At 32.1% G+C, this 25,384-nt stretch overlaps 2 protein-coding genes across 6 annotated transcripts in view; both read right to left on the minus strand.

The window, feature by feature from the left end:
- The window catches only part of LOC6041058 (multiple C2 and transmembrane domain-containing protein), a 105,400-nt gene extending 102,702 nt beyond the window's left edge, over window positions 1-2,698 (minus strand). For all 4 annotated transcript variants that reach the window (XM_038261556.1, XM_038261558.1, XM_038261557.1 and 1 more), the window contains exon 1: window positions 2,419-2,698. The gene's annotated coding sequence lies outside the window, so the exon portion shown is untranslated. The remainder of the gene's footprint in view (window positions 1-2,418) is intronic.
- A 6,261-nt stretch (window positions 2,699-8,959) lies between these two features.
- LOC6051435 (transcriptional regulator ATRX homolog) lies at window positions 8,960-25,125 on the minus strand. Of its 2 annotated transcripts, XM_038264534.1 has the most exons (7): window positions 24,869-25,125; window positions 16,564-16,619; window positions 15,989-16,495; window positions 10,165-10,365; window positions 9,570-9,927; window positions 9,410-9,508; window positions 8,960-9,283 (listed from the first exon to the last, which is right to left on the minus strand). In XM_038264534.1, the coding sequence occupies exons 2-7, from the start codon at window positions 16,597-16,599 to the stop codon at window positions 9,123-9,125; spliced, it is 1,362 nt and encodes a 453-aa protein (XP_038120462.1). In that variant the 5' UTR covers window positions 16,600-16,619; window positions 24,869-25,125; the 3' UTR covers window positions 8,960-9,122. The 2 variants fall into 2 exon arrangements, with proteins under 2 accessions (XP_038120462.1, XP_038120460.1); XM_038264532.1 differs by lacking the exon at window positions 24,869-25,125 and having other exon boundaries at window positions 16,564-16,693.
- Between the last annotated feature and the right edge of the window lie 259 nt (window positions 25,126-25,384).

Here is a 25,384-nt window from a genome sequence, read left to right on the forward strand (position 1 = left end):
CATTCTTTTCTATGACTACAATGCGGTTTTTTGTCCCTTTGAACATCGTCGCCATCGTGCTAGCTTGTCGTACGTGCATTTTGGGCCAAATTGAGTTAGGAACGCCATTTTGTGCAGCTCACAATGCCTCACCTTTTGACCTTCACAGATCCCCAAAATTCGATTTCAATCCTGAGATATTCAAAAAAAACCGAAAAAACTCCGTGCATTTTTGTCACTTTACATATGAAAGTAGTTTCAATCTTGTCGTGCTATCTTGTCACTCCCTGAAAATCGATGTAAGTGTGACAATTGGCCAAAGGGATTTCAGGTCAGGATGCGTTTGACGCACGTACAAGTCAGACTACCGTAAACATTTGTAATTATAACTCGGGACTCCAGCAACCAAATACAACCAAACTTCGGGACAATGCACATAATGGTCAACCAAACAAAACGTGTTTGTTATTGTTTGTTATTGTTTACATTGCGTGCTCTAGTTTTTGTTTATTCAAGGTCAAACATTAAAACGCGTTTTTCTCGGAACGTTGAAATGGCGGGTGCGACATGATAGCACGACGACGTCGACATACGAAAAAAAATCAAAAATTTTAAATTTGGGTTTTGGCATATTTATTATTTTTAAATAAGGCCGACGGCCTGAGGCTGCTACAAATTTTATTTGATGTTTTCATTAACCCCCCTTCAAAGTCGGGCCGAAAACTCAAGGGTTAAAAAAAATATTTTTTTCAAAAAACTTAAAAATTTCAATGGAAATTTCAGTGCAATCAGCTGAAATCATTTTTTCCCCTGCGTATAGAGTTATTTTAAGGATGGTCAGGTCAATCAAAAAACCTATTTAATTTTGGAAAAATGTCGATGTTTTTTTTTGTTTTTGTAAAATTTTACATTTAAAAAAAACTAATGAAAAAAACTTTGAAAAATATTTGCATCGGCTTATGTTGATAACCAATCGTAATATTTTTAGTGTACCATTTTTTTCTTTTAAGTACTCATCACAACAGATCAGAAAATGTCTTCACAAGATACATTTTTTATCGTTGATTTATTTATATTTGCTCAGTTTTTTGCTAGACTATTTTTTCTTGTTGTCTGATTTCAAAAGTCTGCTTTAATTATTATAAGAAATGAATCACTGGACTTTTCAGATATTAATTTAAGAATGATTTTTTTTTCAGAACAAAATATGGAATTTGCCAAGCTTATAAAAAATATTTTTTTCTATAAAAATTATTGAAATTTCCAATATTTTAATTTGTAAAAATATAAATACATATTCAATGTAGTATTTATTGAATATGTATTATTTATTTATGGATAAAAAAATATTCTTCAAGAAACAGATCTGAAATCAATTAGCTAAGCCTGTTTTGTACACACCAAATTTTATAAAATTTACGTTTTCAAGTAGCTTTGGATGGATACAAAAATGATTGATTTTCTCAAAATTTCCCGGGTTGATGTCAACACCTCAACTTTCGACCTTCGTCGGAAATATTTGAAACTAGCAATAACAATGTTTTTTTTAGCAGAATTTTTAGATGCAGACACAATCAAAGGTGTTTTGAGTGGCATTTTTTTAGACGAGATTTGTCTGATAACGCCTTCCGTTGGACGGGTAAGTAAATGTTGGCCCCGGTCTAACCTAGAGTTTAGGTTGTTAGCTCAGTCCAGGTCGTCTCCCTGAGACCGATCTTGGTAGAGTCGCTGGTAGGCAGTCGTCCAAAGGTCGTCTGTTCGAATCCCGGGGTGGATGGAAGCTTAGGTGTAAAAATAGGTTTGCAATTGCCTTAACAATCAAGCTTTCGAACATCTAGTTTCGAGTAGGAATCTTGCAATCGAGAACGCCAGGACAATGCTGTAGAGCGAATAATTTATTTATTTATTTTTATTTTATTATTTGAGTTCCTTATTTATGCTTATATTAGAATATTTCAATTTCAAAAAAGTCAATTCATTATCAGCAAAACAGTTTTGTTTTGTTTATGAGCTTTTCACCTTCAATGTTATCATTAAACATATTTATTTACATTTGTACCCTCTACTCAGTCATGTTGAGCACACAATTAACACAATAAAAGAGAGAACATTCTGCGTGGGAGAGCGCAAAGCTCTCCCCCTTCTTCAAAGCCTACTACTACAACTGCTGCTGCTGTCGCTGTGTCACAGAGATAACATCGACTGATCCGTTTTGACGCTAATGAAGCTATTCCCTGTCCCATATCAAGTTTAATGTTTGAAACATTTATTAGTAGGGTTGACGACGTCACCGTTCATTTTTATCGTAATGGAGTTGACTGGTTCTTTTGGCGAAACTTTTAATTCAATTATCAAACTTGCTGGGTGACCGCTTGGGGAGCGACAAATATGAATGAAAATTTTCCATCGGAAAATACACACACCCACTCATACACACACCTCTGCAGACGAAAGCTTTGATTGGGATCAATTCACAGGTTGAATTGGTGCTAATTGTGTAATAATTGCTCCAAACTGCACTTTTCACATCGTAGTAATCGGCGACATTAGCTTTTTCTTCAACGCTCACTTTAATAATCGACCCCCGCCGAACAAAGGGACCAGAGCGCCTCCTTTGATGTGAGGAAAAATTCGTACGCAGTAGCAGCACACCCCGAACGTGTCGCGACTCGAGCGTCGAGGAAGCTTTCCGGTGGCAAACTGACACGAGAACTGATTTTCCAGAACAACATTCACGTGAGCAGAAGCGCAAAAAGTTGTCTGGAAAATCGGCTGTTACTGCGAAGAGAGAGAGGAAAAGAGCGTGAGAGAATGCGTGCGCACTCACTCGACGGAAAGCTCTCTTTTTTCTCAATGGAAAAGAAGGATTTTCCACGCGACAAATACCGCTAAGACAACACAAACACAAGCAACAGTTTTTGGGTTGCGAAAAAAAAGCACCACGCGAACGCTTGAATCAATGAATGATGCACGGCGCTTTGTTGATAACTAACACAGGTGAACGAGTTGCGGTTCAGGTCAATTGTTGAGGTTGCCAGATTATTTTCAGTTTTTATTCTCGTATTTATATTTTACTTTAAATAAAATTTCATTATGCTCTGAAATTTAATTAGCAGAACAGTTCTCTCAAATTCGGTCAGTAATTTTTTTCTGTTTTTAATCCGACTAACGACTAACATTTCACTCAAGACTCAAGACTAACATTTCAAAAGGGCTAAATATTCAATACTACGCCCTTTTAAAATGTTAGTCTTGGTTTAAAAAATTTGAAATTATTTTTTTCGAAAAGATCGGAAAATTTCACAAATGTTTCATATTTTAACATTGTAAATCGGACCATTAGTTGCTGAGATATAGACATTAGAAAACGGTGGGTCGCTTGGGTGATTCTTGGAAAACATCAATTTACATGTTTTTAAACATTTGCATGGCAATATCTCATCAACTAAGGGTCGTATCAACAAAGTTCAAAATCGCAAAATATAGAGAATTTTCTCAGCATTTCAAAAATATTTTTTTCAAAAGTGGGCAAACATGTGCACTAATTTAATATAATGAAAAACTGCGACTGTTTTCAAAAAAATTACATAAAAATGGCTTTAACTTGAAAACGGTGCACTTTATAAAAATTTCACTGAAGTACTTTTTGATTGCAAATTTGATTTTACATCGAAAAACGAAGTTGAAAAATGTTTGCGACCGATATTTCGATTTGTTTAAAACTGCTGTTTGAATCAAGATTCATGGAAATAATTGCCATCATTGTTTTTTTTTTCAAAATTATGTATTTATATGTCTGGATTTTAACGGGTGTTTTAATTTGGATTTTTTCTTTTTATTTTCTGTCAATAAAATTCAAAATTTTCATGGAATTAGGAGTCAAATCAACTGAAAACTATTGTCATATTTAGTATGTCTGAAATCGATCAAAATTATTTTGTATTTTTGTGAAATTCCGTTGTACAGTACGGTAAAATTGTTTTTAGACGAAAAAAAATCGTCAATATTTTGACATTTTGAAAACAAATGATTGCAAAACAACTGGGCAGGTGTAAAATATATTTTAAAACACTTGTTAATAATTTAGCTTGTAATGTCAATTATTATATTTTTCATATCCAATTTTGGCCAGAATCAAGGGACATAAACTTCAAAAAATATTTGCAAACGTGTTATGAAATATTTATGTTGCGCAATAATATGTGTTCTAAAATACAGCAAAAAAAAATGAGAGAGAAAGGCTGTTGCAAATTGCAAATTTAAAATGTTGGCTTGTAGTAGCATATTTTTTTGGTATTTTGAGCAGACAAGAATAAAAAAGAAAATAACAAGATTTTGCATTCAAAAAACATTTCGATAAACTCACATCTGAATTTGCTTTATTTCGAAACAGTTATTCTATCTTATATAAACAATATCAAAAAAAATCGAAAATATTAAAGTAAAATTAAGTTTTAAACAAGGATTATAAAAATTATTTATTGGATGCCAATCAAAAATGATTATAAGTATTTAAGTATTTTAGTATTTTAGTATTTTAGTTTTTTAGTATTTCAGTATTTTAGAATTTTAGTATTTTAGTATTTTAGTTTTATAGTATTTTAGTATTTTAGTATTTTAGTATTTTAGTATTTTAGTATTTTAGTATTTTAGTATTTTAGTATTTTAGTATTTTAGTATTTTAGTATTTTAGTATTTTAGTATTTTAGTATTTTAGTATTTTAGTATTTTAGTATTTTAGTATTTTAGTATTTTAGTATTTTAGTATTTTAGTATTTTAGTATTTTAGTATTTTAGTATTTTAGTATTTTAGTATTTTAGTATTTTAGTATTTTAGTATTTTAGTATTTTAGTATTTTAGTATTTTAGTATTTTAGTATTTTAGTATTTTAGTATTTTAGTATTTTAGTATTTTAGTATTTTAGTATTTTAGTATTTTAGTATTTTAGTATTTTAGTATTTTAGTATTTTTGTATTTTTGTATTTTTGTATTTTTGTATTTTTGTATTTTTGTATTTTTGTATTTTTGTATTTTAGTATTTTAGTATTTTAGTATTTTAGTATTTTAGTATTTTAGTATTTTAGTATTTTAGTATTTTTGTATTTTTGTATTTTTGTATTTTTGTATTTTTGTATTTTAGTATTTTAGTATTTTAGTATTTTAGTATTTTAGTATTTTAGTATTTTAGTATTTTAGTATTTTAGTATTTTAGTATTTTAGTATTTTAGTATTTTAGTATTTTAGTATTTTAGTATTTTAGTATTTTAGTATTTTAGTATTTTAGTATTTTAGTATTTTAGTATTTTAGTATTTTAGTATTTTAGTATTTTAGTATTTTAGTATTTTAGTATTTTAGTATTTTAGTATTTTAGTATTTTAGTATTTTAGTATTTTAGTATTTTAGTATTTTAGTATTTTAGTATTTTAGTATTTTAGTATTTTAGTATTTTAGTATTTTAGTATTTTAGTATTTTAGTATTTTAGTATTTTAGTATTTTAGTATTTTAGTATTTTAGTATTTTAGTATTTTAGTATTTTAGTATTTTAGTATTTTAGTATTTTAGTATTTTAGTATTTTAGTATTTTAGTATTTTAGTATTTTAGTATTTTAGTATTTTAGTATTTTAGTATTTTAGTATTTTAGTATTTTAGTATTTTAGTATTTTAGTATTTTAGTATTTTAGTATTTTAGTATTTTAGTATTTTAGTATTTTAGTATTTTAGTATTTTAGTATTTTAGTATTTTAGTATTTTAGTATTTTAGTATTTTAGTATTTTAGTATTTTAGTATTTTAGTATTTTAGTATTTTAGTATTTTAGTATTTTAGTATTTTAGTATTTTAGTATTTTAGTATTTTAGTATTTTAGTATTTTAGTATTTTAGTATTTTAGTATTTTAGTATTTTAGTATTTTAGTATTTTAGTATTTTAGTATTTTAGTATTTTAGTATTTTAGTATTTTAGTATTTTAGTATTTTAGTATTTTAGTATTTTAGTATTTTAGTATTTTAGTATTTTAGTATTTTAGTATTTTAGTATTTTAGTATTTTAGTATTTTAGTATTTTAGTATTTTAGTATTTTTGTATTTTTGTATTTTTGTATTTTTGTATTTTTGTATTTTTGTATTTTTGTATTTTTGTATTTTTGTATTTTTGTATTTTTGTATTTTTGTATTTTTGTATTTTTGTATTTTAGTATTTTAGTATTTTAGTATTTTAGTATTTTAGTATTTTAGTATTTTAGTATTTTAGTATTTTTGTATTTTTGTATTTTTGTATTTTTGTATTTTTGTATTTTTGTATTTTAGTATTTTAGTATTTTAGTATTTTAGTATTTTAGTATTTTAGTATTTTAGTATTTTAGTATTTTAGTATTTTAGTATTTTAGTATTTTAGTATTTTAGTATTTTAGTATTTTAGTATTTTAGTATTTTAGTATTTTAGTATTTTAGTATTTTAGTATTTTAGTATTTTAGTATTTTAGTATTTTAGTATTTTAGTATTTTAGTATTTTAGTATTTTAGTATTTTAGTATTTTAGTATTTTAGTATTTTAGTATTTTAGTATTTTAGTATTTTAGTATTTTAGTATTTTAGTATTTTAGTATTTTAGTATTTTAGTATTTTAGTATTTTAGTATTTTAGTATTTTAGTATTTTAGTATTTTAGTATTTTAGTATTTTAGTATTTTAGTATTTTAGTATTTTAGTATTTTAGTATTTTAGTATTTTAGTATTTTAGTATTTTAGTATTTTAGTATTTTAGTATTTTAGTATTTTAGTATTTTAGTATTTTAGTATTTTAGTATTTTAGTATTTTAGTATTTTAGTATTTTAGTATTTTAGTATTTTAGTATTTTAGTATTTTAGTATTTTAGTATTTTAGTATTTTAGTATTTTAGTATTTTAGTATTTTAGTATTTTAGTATTTTAGTATTTTAGTATTTTAGTATTTTAGTATTTTAGTATTTTAGTATTTTAGTATTTTAGTATTTTAGTATTTTAGTATTTTAGTATTTTAGTATTTTAGTATTTTAGTATTTTAGTATTTTAGTATTTTTGTATTTTAGTATTTTAGTATTTTAGTATTTTAGTATTTTTGTATTTTAGTATTTTAGTATTTTAGTATTTTAGTATTGTAGTATTTTAGTATTTTAGTATTTTAGTATTTTAGTATTTTAGTATTTTAGTATTTTTGTATTTTAGTATTTTAGTATTTTAGTATTTTAGTATTTTAGTATTTTAGTATTTTAGTATTTTAGTATTTTAGTATTTTAGTATTTTAGTATTTTAGTATTTTAGTATTTTAGTATTTTAGTATTTTAGTATTTTAGTATTTTAGTATTTTAGTATTTTAGTATTTTAGTATTTTAGTATTTTAGTATTTTAGTATTTTAGTATTTTAGTATTTTAGTATTTTAGTATTTTAGTATTTTAGTATTTTAGTATTTTAGTATTTTAGTATTTTAGTATTTTAGTATTTTAGTATTTTAGTATTTTAGTATTTTAGTATTTTAGTATTTTAGTATTTTAGTATTTTAGTATTTTAGTATTTTAGTATTTTAGTATTTTAGTATTTTAGTATTTTAGTATTTTAGTATTTTAGTATTTTAGTATTTTAGTATTTTAGTATTTTAGTATTTTAGTATTTTAGTATTTTAGTATTTTAGTATTTTAGTATTTTAGTATTTTAGTATTTTAGTATTTTAGTATTTTAGTATTTTAGTATTTTAGTATTTTTGTATTTTTGTATTTTTGTATTTTTGTATTTTTGTATTTTTGTATTTTTGTATTTTAGTATTTTAGTATTTTAGTATTTTTGTATTTTTGTATTTTTGTATTTTTGTATTTTAGTATTTTAGTATTTTAGTATTTTAGTATTTTAGTATTTTAGTATTTTAGTATTTTAGTATTTTAGTATTTTAGTATTTTAGTATTTTAGTATTTTAGTATTTTTGTATTTTTGTATTTTTGTATTTTTGTATTTTTGTATTTTTGTATTTTTGTATTTTTGTATTTTTGTATTTTTGTATTTTTGTATTTTTGTATTTTTATATTTTTGTATTTTTGTATTTTTGTATTTAAGTATTTTAGTATTTTAGTATTTTAGTATTTTAGTATTTTAGTATTTTAGTATTTTAGTGTTTTAGTATTTTTGTATTTTTGTATTTTTGTATTTTTGTATTTTTGTATTTTTGTATTTTAGTATTTTAGTATTTTAGTATTTTAGTATTTTAGTATTTTAGTATTTTAGTATTTTAGTATTTTAGTATTTTAGTATTTTAGTATTTTAGTATTTTAGTATTTTAGTATTTTAGTATTTTAGTATTTTAGTATTTTAGTATTTTAGTATTTAGTATTTTAGTATTTTAGTATTTTAGTATTTTAGTATTTTAGTATTTTAGTATTTTAGTATTTTAGTATTTTAGTATTTTAGTATTTTAGTATTTTAGTATTTTAGTATTTTAGTATTTTAGTATTTTAGTATTTTAGTATTTTAGTATTTTAGTATTTTAGTATTTTAGTATTTTAGTATTTTAGTATTTTAGTATTTTAGTATTTTAGTATTTTAGTATTTTAGTATTTTAGTATTTTAGTATTTTAGTATTTTAGTATTTTAGTATTTTAGTATTTTAGTATTTTAGTATTTTAGTATTTTAGTATTTTAGTATTTTAGTATTTTAGTATTTTAGTATTTTAGTATTTTAGTATTTTAGTATTTTAGTATTTTAGTATTTTTACTTTCAGGGTAAATTTACGTTCCATGTTTAAATGTTTCAATTAAATCAACGATTTAATTGTTATTAATTGACATTTCTTTAAGCTGAATGATTTAAGTTTGTATTCATTTATAGTGTTTGAAATATTTTTTGGGAATTCTCTGAATACAAAATTTGGGCCTTACTTAGACTTATTTGTTTAAGTCGAACGTGCTGTTCTCTTCCCCATGGTTATGTTGTCTTGAAATGAAACGCTCTTCCTTATTTCTTTAATTTTTTATTTAATTTCAATAAACACACATTTTTAAATAACACTTTAAACAACAAGCAAAAGCGTGCAGGCAAAATATAAAGTAAACAAAATATTGAATATATAGAACCAAAACTCATGCAAAAAAAAAATCTCTGTTTCATTTTAGATAAACTACTGGTGACCTTGGCTGGGCCTTTTCTGCTTCTTGCCACCAGTTCCACCGTTAGCATTCGTTTGCTGGGGCTGATTTTGCGGTTGATTCGGCTGCTGCTGTTTATTTTTCTGCTGGAAATTGGTCTTTACATCACTCATGGATTGATTTTTCGCAGCATCTGAAAATGGTCAATTTTCATGTCATTACTAAAAACAGTTTTTTTTTTCTCACAAACAAGGACAACACCCGCAACAGTGGCGGATACGCCCTTTTGAAAACGTAATCCAACATTTTGTGGGCTCACCTTCTTCTTGCTGGTTCTTCTGGCCTGCTACGCTCGTCTGCTTACTGTCAGTGCGCTCACTATCGGACGCTGTTGAATTTAGCTTTGGCTTGTTTGCCTCTGAAAATTTAAAAATATTTAGTTGATATGAAATTTGAATGTATTTTTTCGCAAAACTAACCTTGTTTTTGACGTTCTTCTTTGGCTGCGTCCTGACTTTTGCTACCGTCAGTGGATCCATTTTCGGTAGCTTTTGGTTTGTCTTCTTTCACTTCTGCCTTTTCCGGCTCTTTGGCGGCGGGTTCTTTCGTTGCATCCTGCTTTTTGCTACTGTCGACGGACCCATTTTCGGCAGGTTTTGGCGCTGATTCAACGTTCAGATCCGATTTTCGCCTCGCCTGAGAGCCCTCCTTGGGGGCGTGGCCGTTGCTCTCCTTCTTTGCAGATTCCGACGCTGGTTTGGACGGAACGTCTTCGACGGCGGACTTTTCCTGTTCCGAAAGGGAACTGTCAGATGACTCACCGGAAGCTGAATCGGCCTATAAATTGGAAATTTGTGTAAAAATTATAATATTCGTTTGAAATTCAAAATTCAAGGAAGTTCTCATAATTTTCTCGTAAATCGGAAACATATTTTTTTAGAAAAACTGAAAACATTTTAATTTGCCAATTGCATAGTCCCTGACTCAAAATTTCAAATTTGCCCCGAAAAAGCCCGAAATTCGGGCGCTTTGCTTCAAAATTGACCGGTTGGCACAAAAGGCCGCAACACTCACGTGGAAGCTCGAATCGCCGGCGTCGTCCGCGTACTTGTCCAACAGCTCGCTGACGGTGCCCTCGTCCACCTCGGGGCCACTCTCGTCATCGTCGTCGACGTCCCGCTCCTGGGCGTTCCGCTTCCGGCCCGGCTGTTGCTGATCCTGCTGCTGGTTTTGCTGGCGCTGCGGGTGACGATGGTGGTGGCGGTGGGGGGTTACCTGGAGTATGGAGTTTTTAAGGTTTAGAAACCATGGATTTTTTTGAAGACGTGAAGAAAAAGTTGTCATTATTTCTTTGACAAAGTTTGACTAACAAGTTCTAGTTTTTCTGTGTTAACATATAAATTTAAAGAAAAAATAATAAAGTAAAATAAATAAATAAATAAATGAAAAAAATTACTAGAAAAGTGTTTCTAATTCCTTTCTTGGCCTATTTCTATTATAGGCTTATCAGTACTTTTATCATGAAATTACAGTTGCATAAAGTATTTTGACTTTTCCAAAGTAAGAATTAGCTCAAATAAAAGTGAGCAAGCTACTCTCCATTGTTGATGCACATCGAAGGACGAAAATGAGTATATTTCCCCAACAACCTGTTTTGCATTCATTTGTTTCCGAAATTGTTGTTAAGTAATGACGATTCTTTTTTTTCATTTACCAAAATCTTTTTAAATTATCACAAAAAATTAAAAAGTTACAACAAATTTAAATGAGTCCAAAAATGCGAAATATGCATGATTATCCTGTGCAAAGTGCATTTTTATTGTTTTCAGTTGAAAAACGTTTTATTTAAAATGAAATCACTTTTGGAAGTAAAATGTTTTTTCTTCCGATTTTTAAGCAAATTTTCAAACAAAATTTCCATCATCATTTAACCTTTTCAGACCTGACAGGGTTATTATGACTAATAAATCAAAATTTCCAAAACTAAAATTTTTGTATAGGCATAAGAATCATTTTCCCATCAATAATTCAAAAAATATCTTTTGAAAATTCAGGCCTGCATTTTAAGCATTTTAATTTTTTTGATATGCTGGTTGATGAAACATAATTTTTCAGTGCTCCCCAATTAGTCACATTTAAAAACTCTTGAAATCTGAAAAACTCTTGCAGAAACATCAATTCGATTTTCAATGTTAAAAAAAATATTTTTTGCACAATAGTTGGTTTTTTTCGATAAAAGTGCTAAAAAATTTTTAAAATTAAATATAATTTTTTTAATATAAAATGAACATGCATTCGTCGTGCACAAAAGGTGGTTCTTCAAGTTTTCGATAAATGTAATTAAGAAATTTGAAAATGTTTTTTTTTTTAATCAAACCACCAATTTTTGCACCATCCCTAACCGTAGCCTATTTTGGACTTCTAAAAAATCGAAAATAAAAAAAACTTATTTAAGCAATTTGACTTTAAGTAATGAAAATTTTTATTTAAAAAATATGGATTTTTCCGTGTACTTTTGTTCGATTCCAAAATAGTTTGCCTAATTTAAATTTTATAATTGATGAATGAATTTTCCGGTCATTCATAAAGTCTCAGCAAATTTAAAAATCGATGGATTTAAAAATCGAATGGCTCTTTTTCATTTTCAGGCACTATTTCCTTAAGTGAAAAAAAGTTTGAATTTTAAAAACGATGGGGAGTGAAAGGGCATAAATACTTTTAACAAAGTTTACATGTTAACCCTCTACACTAGACGGGCTTCGATCTCAAAATTCGCCAAAAATCAATTTTTCAACTAATTGTTGAAAAGTTTGACTTTTTAATGTAATTTTGCCAATGTTTAAAAAATAGTAGTTTATGCAACAAGTTGCAAAAAGAGGATTTTTTTAGCACGAGTCGTACATTTATCCAACGAGGTTCACCGAGTTGGATAAATACGAAGAGTGCTGAAAAAATCAAGTTTTGCAACGAGTTCCATACAACATTTTTTGCAATTCCGAAAAACATCCATTAAATGCAATTTTAAGTCAAATTTTCATGTATTTTGTCAATAAATCGTTTAAATCAAAAAAATGATGAAAAGTGTTACTTTTCGAAACAAGTGCACCCATTTCAGTGCTGAAAAGTAGAACTTTTCAGCATTTATTTTGAAAAGTGTTGCTATTCCATTCTGTAATTTTTGGTAGAGAAAAGAAGGCTATTTCGTCGTTCAAGAATGACAGGAAAAGTAGAGCAGTTCTCTAGGATTTCGGTCATTCGATTTTTTTTGTATTTTTTAATCCGACTGAAACTTTTTTGGTGCCTTCGGTATGCCCAAAGAAGCCATTTTGCATCATTAGTTTGTCCATATAATTTTCCATACAAATTCGGCAGCTGTCCATACAAAAATGATGTATGAAAATTCAAAAATCTGTATCTTTTGAAGGAATTTTTGATCGATTTGGTGTCTTGGGCAAAGTTGTAGGTATGGATACGGACTACACTGGAAAAAATAATACACGGTAAAAAAATTTTTTATTTAACTTTTTATCACTAAAACTTGATTTACAAAAAACACTATTTTTAATTTTTTTATTTTTGATATGTTTTAGAAGGCATAAAATGCCAACTTTTCAGAAATTTCAGGTTGTGCAAAATCACTGACCGAGTTATGAATTTTTAATCAATACTGATTTTTCAAAAATCGAAATTTTGGTCGTAAAATTTTTCAACTTCATTTTCGATGTAAAATCAAATTTGCAATCAAAAAGTACTTTACTGAAATTTTGATAAAGTGCACCGTTTTCAAGTTATAGCCATATTTAAGTGACTTTTTGAAAATAGTCGCAGTTTTCATTTTTAAATTAGTGCACATGTTTGCCCAGTTTTGAAAAAATATTTTTGAAAAGCTGAGAAAATTCTCTATATTTTGCTTATTTGGACTTTGTTGATACGACCTTTAGTTGCTGAGATATTGCAATGCAAAGGTTTAAAAACAGGAAAATTGATGTTTTCTAAGTTTCACCCAAACAACCCACCATTTTCTATCGTCAATATCTCAGCAACTAATGGTCCGATTTTCAATGTTAATATATGAAACATTTGTGAAATTTTCCGATCTCTTCGAAAAAATATTTTTGGAATTTTCAAATCAAGACTAACATTTCACAAAGGCCAAACATTCAATATTACGCCCTTTTAAAATGTTTGTCTTGATTTGAAAATTCCAAAAATATTTTTTCGAAGAGATCGGAAAATTTCACAAATGTTTCATATATTAACATTGAAAATCGGACCATTAGTTGCTGAGATATTGACGATAGAAAATGGTGGGTTGTTTGGGTGAAACTTAGAAAACATCAATTTTCCTGTTTTTAAACCTTTGCATTGCAATATCTCAGCAACTAAAGGTCGTATCAACATAGTCCGAATAAGCAAAATATAGAGAATTTTCTCAGCTTTTCAAAAATATTTTTTTCAAAACTGGGCAAACATGTGCACTAATTTAAAAAAATGAAAAACTGCGACTGTTTTCAAAAAAGTCACTTAAATATGGCTATAACTTGAAAACGGTGCACTTTATCAAAATTTTAGTAAAGTACTTTTTGATTGCAAATTTGATTTTACATCGAAAAATGAAGTTGAAAAATTTTACGACCAAAATTTCGATTTTTCGAAAAATCAGTATTGATTAAAAATTCATAACTCGGTCAGTGATTTTGCACAACCTGGAAATTTCTGAAAAGTTGGCATTTTATGTCTTCTAAAACATATCAAAAATAAAAAAATTAAAAATAGTGTTTTTTGTAAATCAAGTTTTAGTGATAAAAGTTAAATAAAAAATCACCAAATTTTTTTACCGTGTATTATTTTTCCAGTGTAGTCCGTATCCATACCTACAACTTTGCCGAAGACACCAAATCGATCAAAAATTCCTTCAAAAGATACAGATTTTTGAATTTTCATACATCATTTTTGTATGGACAGCTGCCGAATTTGTATGGAAAATTATATGGACAAACTAATGATGCAAAATGGCTTCTTTGGGCATACCGAAGGCACCAAAAAAGTTTCAGCCGGATTAAAAAATACAAAAATTAAAATTGAAGAAAAAAGACCGATTTCGTAGAGAATTGCTCAGTAAGTATTTTCACGACGGAAGTGCAAAAATATTTTGAAGGGTCAGCTTTGGCTGTATTTTTACTAACATTTTCTATATTTTAAGTAAAAAGAAGTTTGCAAAATTGTTGTAGTGTCCCAGACTATGCCTTTACGCATTTTTACAATTTAAATGGTAATGGTTCCATTCTATAGGTACCATCCATAAACCACGTGGACACCTTAGGGGGGGGGGGGGTGTTGGCGATTGTCCACGCTCCATACAAAAAGATTTTATTTGTATGGAAATTGTCCACGTTGGGGGGTTGAGATTTCTAAAAAAGTGTCCACGTGGTTTGTGGATGGTCCCATAGCAGAAAATTGAAAAAGTGAATGTAAAAACACGAAAAAATAAGATAGGCAAAAGAACTGATAGGAGTTGATAGACTAGGTCAAATACTACCAAAAACAAACATAAAATAAAGATAAATGCTAATTAAAATAAAACAAGAAAATCATAAAACAAAACAAGTAAATTTTTTCGTGGAACAAAAGATGCTCAAAATGACCTTAGGAGGTCACACAGGCGAAGGTGTAAAAAGAGGTTTGCAATTGCCTCAACAACCAAGCCTTCGGACACCTAGTTTCGAGTAGGAATCTTGCAATCTAGATCGCCAAGGCAATGCTGTAGAGCGAATAATTTGATTTTTTTTAGGGTTAGGCTTTTAAACACTGTAAAATTTAACGGTGCATAAAAATGCACTTCAAGATGAGTAATCAACATGGGTTCAATGAATTTAAACAAAATCTTGAACTGGCGAAAATATTATAAGTTATTTGTTACAATCTTATCAAAAAATGAAATAAAGCAAGTTGAGTTATGCTAAACATCAATTGCACTGCAATATTTTTTTGAGTGGAAAAAAGAATTGCGCAATTTTGGAGTTTTTTTTTAGATTTTTTTTTTTAATTTATGAACAAGTTTTGTTTTGATCTTAACATTTAAAATATCCCTGAATCACTACGTTTAAAATACAGATTTTTAGGATTTGATCCGATAATTTTGATAAAGTTGCTTAGATTAGCAAACTTGAAAATTTTCTATAATAGAAAAAAATCTTAAAGATTCTGAAATACTATGATTTTTTAAACACTCAGAGCGTGAACCACCCTAATTTTCAATCAAGCCGAAAAAATTTCTATACAAGCAAATAGTTTTTTTTTGCTTTTTTTGTTTAACATAATTTTACGACTGACGCTTCAAATGGCACTAAAACTTTAAAAAAATATTTAAAAATACGTTTAAGAAGAAATTTGATTTTAAGGTAACGACGTCTACATTGCCAACATTTTTTGTTTGATAATAAAAATTTTGCTTTGTTTGCAATATTTTCACAAAATTCCTTACACTATACAGAGCACTTTAGAGTGATGATCAGTTTTGTTAGAAAATGATTGACGGCTTCACCTCAAATGTTTACGTTTAGACACAAAAATGCACTTATAAGGCTTCTTTGACTAATTTAGGTCTAATAACTAGTTTAACGTGCATTTTTTGGTAAATGAAAAAATGTTAATTAGTTTGTCATCCAAACGTCTGATCAAAAGTCTGATTCCGTTAGAAATATTGGAAAAAAACAAATGGAAAAAAACATCATTTAATTATCTAAATGAGGATGAGTAGCATAATAATTGATGTGTTGAAGCCCATTTGTATTTAAAGGAAAATTTCAAATTCTTTTTCGCAAAGGCACTCAAAGGTTGAAAAATAAGGTTACAAGAACGTGTTCTTGTTCATCAACCACCCACCCTCTGTACTCACCACAACTCGTCCCGGCCTGCACACGATCGTCCTCAGCGGCATTATAATCCGGCTGAGCCACGTGGTTTGCAGCTCGTCTTCGGCTTTCGCCTCCGCCCGACTAATCCGGCCCAGCTTTTGTCCGCGGTACTTGAGGGCGCGCAACTTCCGCCGCTTATTCTGCACAAAGTGAACCACCGAGGCCGGAGTGACCGGCGGCCGACCGACCATCAGTGCCAACAGCGACAGTCCGACGCGGACCATCCGCATGACCACCAGGGCCGGCAGGAAAAGCATCCACGGCAGGGGACGGATCAGCGGCGGGGCGGAAATTTTGCTTCCGTCCGAGCTGGCCTCGTCACCACCGTCCAGAACCGGCTGGGGCAGGCTCCATTTGGCCGTTTTTTCCACCGTCGAGAGGACGCTGTCAATCCGGCGGTACACGAAGCCACCGAGCCGGGTTGTGGCACCCTGGGCCACCACGTCGTACAGCAGGTCCGTCAGCGAGTTTTGCGCTTCGGCAATTTCCTGCGGGGTAGAGAGGTAGAGAGCTTGGTCAATTAGGTTGCTTAGAACCCAGCTTGGGGCACGCTTACCTGCTCGTCATTTGCTTGAACCTGGGGATCGGCCATCTTGATAGCGGAGCGTCTGGCTGCGAAAAAGAACAGAGGACAATGCGGTCGTCGCGGTTAGTGAGAAGATCGATTGCCGGATCGAGACTGCTGAGTTCCACGCTGTGGATCTCGAGTTTGGCGTTCCTTTTGTGTGAACAATAGATAACGTGAGGTCACTCATTAGGAGAGATGTGATAGGTTTTATCGATACTCAAAATTTATGATAACCCTTTGATTGCCATTTGTGTTTGTAATTGTTTTATCATATCTGATTCGGAATGGAACCAAAAATATTAAAACCATATGAGTATTATTATTTTTTTTTGGCTTTACTCTAAAGGAGAATGGGCAAATTTTTATGGGAGCTGGTCCAAGGATGTACACGAACGGGACCAACTTTTTTCGAATGATCTCGCCGAGACATGAAAAAAAGTCTTCTGGACCAACTCTCTAAACCCCGGGGTTCAAAAGTTACAAGTTGTTGAAGCTTGAGCATTTTGGGTTAAAATGTACAAAAAATCGTATTTTTGCTATTTCTAAAATCATTCATAAAATCTCTGTTTCATTATGGATTTCGATTTTCTTGACTTCATTCGACGCGTATCAGCAAAAACTATGAGTTCTGATATGTCTTAGCATGATTGAAACATGATTTCTCTTGTTTTTATCCGTTTGAACCGTTTGTTCAAAAGGCATCCCATAGAAACAAGTCGAAACTTGAAGATTTTGAAACCGGGTCCAACCCAGACTGCTTCAGTGAGTATGGAAGGCTTCAGTGCAATGTTGTAACAACTTATTGGGATGGTCTGAGTCATCCGAGAACTCCTTGGAGTTAAGACCGGTGAGTCTACCGCCGTAACAAGCAAGATGTCGGCGGTTTTGACCACGGACCATACCCGCATGGCTTCAGTGAGTATGGTAGACTACTATGCTGATGTGTTGGAGTGTCCTGGGTTCTCCTAGGACTCCCTGGAGTTAAGATCTGAGGGTCTACTACCGTAACAAGCCAGTGGTCGACGGTTTATGACCCCGGAACATACCCGCATAGCTTCAGTGAGTATGGTAGACTGCTTTGCTAATGTGTTAGGATGTCCTGGGTCATCCAAAGACTCCCTGGAGTTATGATCTGTAGGTCTATGGCTGTTACAAGGACTCCCTGGAATGGTCCAGAACATCCCAACATAACAGCAATACAGTCTGCCATAATCACTGAATCTTTGCGGTTATGATGCGTGGTTAAAAATCATCGATCTTTTCTTGTTACAGTGACCCAAATATCTAAACTCCAGGGAGTCCTAGGATGACCAAAGACATCCCAACACATTAACAAAGCAGTCTACCATACTGTTTGAAGCTATGCGTGTATGTTCCGGGGTCAAAACCGGTCGACATTTTGCTTGTTACGGTAGTAGACCCACAGATCTTAACTCCAGGGAGTCCTAGGAGAACCCAGGACACTCCAACACATCCGCATAGTAGTCTACCATACTCACTGAAGCCATGCGGGTATGATCCGTGATCAAAAACCGCCGACATCTTGCTTGTTATAGCGGTAAACTCACCGGTCTTAACTCCAAGGAGTTCTCGGATGACTCAGACCATCCCAATAAGTTGTTACAACATTGAACTGAAGACTTCCGTACTCACTGAAGCAGTCTGGGTTGGACCCGGTTTCAAATCCTTGAAGTTTCGACTTGTTTCTATGGGATGCCTCTTGCACAAACGGTTCAAACGGATAAAAACAAGAGAAATCATGTTTCAATCATGCTAAGACATATCAGAACTCATAGTTTTTGCTGATACGCGTCGAATGAAGTCAAGAAAATCGAAATCCATAATGAAACAGAGATTTTATGAATGATTTTAGAAATAGCAAAAATACGATTTTTGTTCATTTTAACCCAAAATGCTAAAACTTCAACAGCATGTAACTTTTGATCCCCGGGGTTTAGAGAGTTGGTCCAGAAGACTTTTTTTCATGTTTCGGCGAGATCTTTCGAAAAAAGTTGGTCCCGTTCGTGTACATCCTTGGACCAAATTTGCCCATTCTCCTTTGTCAAGCATATTTGAAATAATTTCAAGGTCAGCAATTTATCAAATCTTTTTCTTGGTCTATTTTAATTAATCCACATGCCAAATCAGAACTGTTGATAGTTTTTGTAAACTAAAAGCAAACTTCCAACTATTATTGTTTTTTTTTTGTTTTTGTTTGAGTTCAAAACAGTCGTTTAAGGGGTTACATACATGTAGAAATTCAAAAATTTCAAATTTCCGAAAATTTAATAAATGCACTAAAAAGATGATTTTCAATCACTCCTTGTTGTGTTTTATTCCGGGTGCAAATAGTTGAATAAAACCAAATTTAATTCCCCGTTCTTGAACCGCGTTGTTTATTTATTTTCCAACTTTTCCTTTTATGACAGTTCACTTTTCCCATCGCGTTGTTATTTCTTTGCACGCTAAATTCTGTTTTACCAGAATACAACACTTCTGAAAGTTTCATAAAGCTATTTCATGATTAAACTGAGTAAGAGACGATTTACGTTAACAATTTTGCCATGCGCAAAGCGAACTGTCGAACTTTGTGAGCGTTTTTCTCTGAACTCCGAGTTGATTTACGGGTGCCACGATATCTCAAGATGGGATGGACCAAATTGGCTGAAATTTGGGGTGAAGACTCTTAAGACATATTCCGTGTGCATGACGAAGCCCGATTTTGAAGTTTCGCTTTTTGAAAAATACAAAAATCTTAAACTGGCGATTTTTTATATGAAAAACATAGACATATTTTTATCTTTTTTCAAACATTTTTTTAAATCGGGCTTCGTCATGCACACTGGACCGGTTTAACGAGGCTTCACCAAAATTTTGAGCCGATTTGGTCAAAGCAGTGTTGAGATATAATGGCACCCGTTTTTTGAAACTGCTAACTTAAAATTGCTATATCTCGGCAATGATACAACCAAATATCTTCAAATTTATTTTGATATTAGTTGAAAATGTTTTTTTTAATGCCCTTAAAACATAATTAAAACCAACCAAACCAACCTCTTAAATTTTTGTCGATTTACATGTATGTAACTCCTTAAAGAAATTTTTATTAAAACAAACTTGACAGAAAAATGGGATTCCGTTATTCTTAGAAAACTATCACATTCGATTATCGATTACCGAAAATTGATTGCACTGGCAAGTCTCGAGCCAGCTAGTTCACTTTTCTGCGCGCTCTACAAAATTCTACTTTCCTCGAAGTGATCAAATTAATTACTCGCGAATGGGTCCCCCCGCGGGGAAAAATACCGTTCGGGTTCCGCGTAATCCATTTCTTCGGCCGGGTCAATCGCGAGGTGCTTCCCCGGGCCGAATCACGAAATCTGCGGATACTCCCAAGCGGACCTGGTCACCTTCAGTTTTTCTTAACTGCAAGCCGACCCCTCCGGATCCAGCAAAACTCCACGTGGATTACGTACCTAGTCGCAGCCCGATACAAACACGTGCAAAGACGTCCCAAGCTGCGCAGCAGAAGGCAGGTTCGTCGGGAGAATCCTCCGGTAGCAATCCAGCATCATCACATTCTGCGATCCTAACCTCAAACATGTACGATGTTTTGAGTGACGGTGATGAAGGCAACGACGACGACGACAAAAAGCAGCAGAACGATGAAGGCAACGCGATGGTCACAGAGGACCAAGCGAAAACGAAGAACAAAAAACAAGTGCCAATTGTTATTCCCGACTATCCCGGCGCAGCAGTGCACAATTTATTGTCTCGAGCTGGCTGTGAGTTTGAGTTGCTCATTTTGAAGAACAGCGTTCGTGTTGTCACACTTAACCGTCCAATGCACGAAAAAGTGTTGACGGTGCTGAGAGATGGTAATGTTCCGTACTATTCGTACCAACCGCGAGACGAGCCGGTGAAAATAGTGCTTACGGGGTTTATCCCAGTGACTCCGACGGAGCTAGCGAATGTGCTAGCGGATTACGATGTGAATCCTCAAGAGATCAGAGTGCTCTCGAGTTCTGAAACGGTCACAGGTGAACACGTGCTTTACCTGCTTGTGTTCGACCGGGGATCGGTAAAACTACAAGATCTACGCCGGATCAAGTCGTTGGACGGATTCGTGGTAAGCTGGAGGTACTTCGTCAAACGTTCGTCCGACGCAGTGCAATGCCACCGATGTCAACGTTTCGGTCACGGTTCCCGCAACTGCACACTGGCCCCCAAGTGTTTCAAATGCGGAGAGGCTCATCTCACAGAGCAGTGTTCGTTGCCCCGGAAATCGAGCCTGGGGGAAGGTAGCAACGCCGAGAGGACCAAGGCTCAAATCAAGTGTGCCAACTATGGACAGAATCACACAGCAAGTTTCCGTGGATGCTCCGTGCGAAAAACCTACTTGGAGGTGCTGGAGAAGCAGCGGAAGAAACCAGCCAACCGTCAAGTTCCTAAACCGAAGACTTCGACGGCTCAAGGTACGACGCACCCACCTGGCAGGGGGCAAACTTACGCTGGCGTAACTGCTTCGACAAGCAACGAAACGTCTGCTACTGTTGCCGCTCCTGGAGGGTCTGATCTCTTCACATTAACGGAGTTCCTTTCTCTGGCTCGGGAAATGTTTACCCGTTTCCGTGTTTGCCAGAACAAGGAACAACAATTCATGGCCCTCGGCGAGCTGATGTTGAAGTACGTGAGAGCAGGGTAGACTGCTACGCGTGCTGAAGATCTACGACGCCGGAATTGATCTAGCTTGCGTTGCACTTTAGAATTAAGTTTTCCTTTCCCCGTCCCCTTCCCTATGCAATTACAGTAGGTTTTTTGATAGTTTTTTTCCTGCTCCTGTCACCCCCTTTTCAAAGTTTAAAACATCGATCGATTATCATGTATCTAGGTATAGCTGAAAGGAATCACATATCTCTATTTAATGTATTTAAATACCACAACTTGTAGACCGATTAGTACCACTAATAAAATAAAAATTGAATTGAAAAAAATGAATTACCGCAAATTTGGTAATATTGAAAATTTTCTTTAACTTAATAACAAGGGCTGATGAATTTTCACGATTTCCTGGACAGCGTGAAATTCGTGAAATTCCACAATATCCGTGAAATCCCGTAAAATTATAGGATTTTCTGAAATGAAAAATAATGTTTAAAAAACAAATTTATATCATAACATAAATTGCAGTTTAGTTAACGCAAATTTTAGGTAAATTAAATAAAAAATGCTTTTAATTTTATATTAACAGCCAGACTTGACTATCCGAAGTCTCAATTATCCGAAATTTCGATCATCCGATGGTTTGTATGGAACTTCGGGTAATCGAAAAACGAACAAAAAAAAACGTATTTTTGTTTGGCTTACTTTTAATATCCAATTCGAGTTCTGCGACCCGATTTTAATCATATTATAATATTTAATTGCACATTTAAATTACAAAAATATTTTTTTTTTTTCAATATTTCATCACTTTAAAGTAGTTTTGAAGTCATGCTAAAACTCTACATAAAGAATAAGGCAACGAAAAAAAAATATTTTTCGTGATTCGATTATCCAAAGTGAAAATTTGCCAATGTCTTCGTATAATCGTATGTAGACTGTAGTATTTTTTTGATTTTCAGGAAAAAACAAAAAGTTTTGAAAATACTTAGAAATATTTTGTGAAAATAGAAGCGCAATCATTTAAAAACAAATGCATATTCCTAGATTTTTTATCACTTTTAGCTTGTTTAAAATATGTTGAATATAAGTGAAATTTGTATAACAGGTTCGTCAAAGCGTTTTTTCGTTTTTGAAAGCTAATGTTAGTGTTTAATGCATGTATTATAACAATTTGTGTTTCAAAACTTTATGACTTGGGTTTTAATATATTATTTCAATCTTTAAATCAGCCCTTTGCTGGAACATTTTTTTGAAAAGGTCCAATAAACCAAATTTCCAGTTAAAATTTTCGCCTTGAGTCAGGGGTATTAAAAAACACTCAAAAAGCAAAACCTGAAAATTTATTTTTTTGAACCTTAAAAAAAAACTCCAGATTTATGATTTTTCAATGTCCCGTGAAATTCTCAAGAATGTTGATGATTTAATTTGATGGTCCCAGTGAAAACTGATAATTTTCAGCATGAAAAATCACTAAGCTTTGATGCATAATAAAGAACAAAGTGTACACAAATCTTTCCGGTTATTTAACATAAGATTTTGCAGGTTATTTTAGCATTTTTCAGGTTCCGTGAAATTTTGCTTTTTTCGGATGGTGGTGCCCGTGAAAATCGATTTTTTCTAGCGTGAAAAATCACAAATCCTATTAATAACATACCGTTTCAAAATCGATAGTAATGTTGTTAAACACAGTTTCATGTATCTCAAATAAAGAAGGGCTGCCCTAATAAAAAGCGGTGTTCCTACACAGAAAAAAAAAGTTTAATTTTGGAATGTTGAAAATTTGGTAGGTTGAATATTACCTCTTTATTTGTGTAATATTACATAAAAAATGTGTAAAAATGTGAACCTGATGAATATTCATCAAAAACTGATGAAAATTCATCATTTTCTGGGGTAAAATTAATCATATTTTTTGCCACAAAATCTGTCACCATTTCCTGATGAATATTACCATCATTTTTTTTTCTGTGCAACAAGTAATTTTCACTATATGGGGATGGGGAATTAGTTGGTACACGCAAACCTGGCGCTTATCAGACTGATTTCTGATAATCGTCTATCAGAGATTCTCTGATAAACTTTTTGGTTTGAGTTCATCCAAGTAAACAACTTTAACGCACACATGAGCACAACATTGTATCGTACACGAGAATTTACTGCTAAATCATCCAAAGATCGTTGCGCCCCCAAGAGAGTTATCTACGTGCGCATGTATAGCGTATACGTACACGAAAAAGATTGAGGTTAAATTTTGTACCGGCCAGCAAAACAAATGGCGTGCAAGTGTGCGTGAGCGCGGGCTGAGATAACTCTAGTGGCGTATGTCGACATAAGCTGTCATCTCAGACGTGGAGCATTCAGCGATTATGTGAAATGGGGCATTCAAAAATTACGTTACCCAATTAATTATATGATAGGCACACCGATTTTATTAGAGAACTGGGTTTAACAACATTACTTATTTAATAGGGTGGTTTGCGTTTAAAGTTAATATGATTAAATGGTTAATTGTAAGTGATTCTTTAAGAGTTTGCAAACAGAGTTCAAATCTAGAGTTTTTTTTAGTTCCTATAAACATTTGAAACACAATATGAGAAATGGAAAGTATTTTGTCCTGAGGCCAGTTGACAAAAAGTTGGTTTTCTTTTTATTATTTTGATGACTTTTCTTTTGCAAATTTCAGGTTGAGATTAGATCGAAATCAATTTTTGAATATTGTTTATTGATGGCATTTATTTATTTACATCACATATACAGAATAATAAATTTATAATCGTAACCTGAGGCAGAATCCCATCCATCACTCATCCGCCGACCTGGGCCCAGACAAACCCTTGTGGGCAGGCGGAATGCCCCCGGCCGGCATCGTCGTCGTCGTGATAAGGATGATTCGTACGCTCCCACTAAAAACCAAGGACTGACAACGCTCGAGTCCAAAGGGTGCAATATGGCATCAGCCAGGATTCGCCAATCAAGCATGGTGCAACCGGAGCTTCGTTCGACACGATTCATTTCGATTCGTGGCTGATAACGCCCACCGACGGCTGACCGGTCAGCTTTTTCACTACTTTTCAGCGTGATTTGGTGATATTTGAAGGATTCTTTTTTTTTTGTGTTTGAGGAAGAAAGTTTTTTCGAGCTGATAAGAAATGTTTTCGTCTGCTTGCTGAGATTCTGAGGGGCGATTAGATTTGGAGTTGCTTTTACGTTACATAAAGAACACTAAGTTGAGTCGAAATTTCACCTCCAAAAATTTCCTCTTCTGACGTAGACAAGGCTAATAAACCTTTATCAGCCGAAAAAAGCAGCTCCACAACACAGAGTCATGCTTCGTCACTTCATGAAAGATCTGACGCCACTTTTATGACCAGAACGTGAGTCCCAGATTCTGACTCTGTTTACTGTTTATGTCTTTTCCAAAGAATGCATATTTTTATTTATATTCTCAAGCCAAGGCGAAGCACCACAAGACATTGCATGTTGTTTAACGAAGCTACTGGAAGAGTCCTCCACCAGTTCAGTTATCTATCGTAGTTCAAAGGGCAGTACGATTAAATGGACACTGGTGAAGTGTGCCTTAAGGTTGTATTATGACTTCACTTTAGTTTAAAGATTCAGATAAACTTACCTTAGCCGAAATCTAGATTTGTGTGAATGTTCCAAAATGTTGAAGAAAATCACCATGTGCTCAGTAGGAAATCACTAAATTAGGCTAGGTCATTGTGACAGTCTATTAATATCTTAAGTAACACTTCAAAAGTTAAGGTAGGCACCACTGAAGCAACTTTGTCAAACTGATTAACAAGTCAGCAAAATTGACAGATTTCAAAACAAACTAATTCTTAATTTCACTTATTTTTCGACAGCTTAATCGCGAGCAGTAGCAGCGAAAGCGTGTGCATTAACTTCGACGATGATCTTGACACTGAGAATGCAGCAATGATCGGAAGCAACGGAGAGAGCATTTCTGCCTGCAACTGCAATAAACAAAGATTATCTAGGAGTGCAGCAAACAGATCGAACATCTTCAACTCAAAATTCTATTTTTGCGGCAATGTGTTGCCAACATTCTTTATATGTAATAATTGTAGTATCCCTCGTATACTATAAAAGTATTGCCAATAGTTGAATCCTAAATGTCAGT

The sequence above is a fragment of the Culex quinquefasciatus genome, chromosome 3 (assembly GCF_015732765.1).
Source record: "Culex quinquefasciatus strain JHB chromosome 3, VPISU_Cqui_1.0_pri_paternal, whole genome shotgun sequence".
In the NCBI taxonomy this organism is placed as follows: domain Eukaryota; kingdom Metazoa; phylum Arthropoda; class Insecta; order Diptera; family Culicidae; genus Culex; species Culex quinquefasciatus.

Bases quoted from the DNA above. Each gene is read 5' to 3' on its own strand.
- LOC6051435 (XM_038264534.1), bottom strand. From the start codon at position 16,599: ATGGCCGATCCCCAGGTTCAAGCAAATGACGAGCAG. The intron at 16,496-16,563 runs GTAAGCGTGCCC...TCTACCCCGCAG, and splicing joins TTCAAGCAAATGACGAGCAG to GAAATTGCCGAAGCGCAAAA. The intron at 9,509-9,569 runs GTTAGTTTTGCG...TTAAATTTTCAG, and splicing joins AGAAGAACGTCAAAAACAAG to AGGCAAACAAGCCAAAGCTA.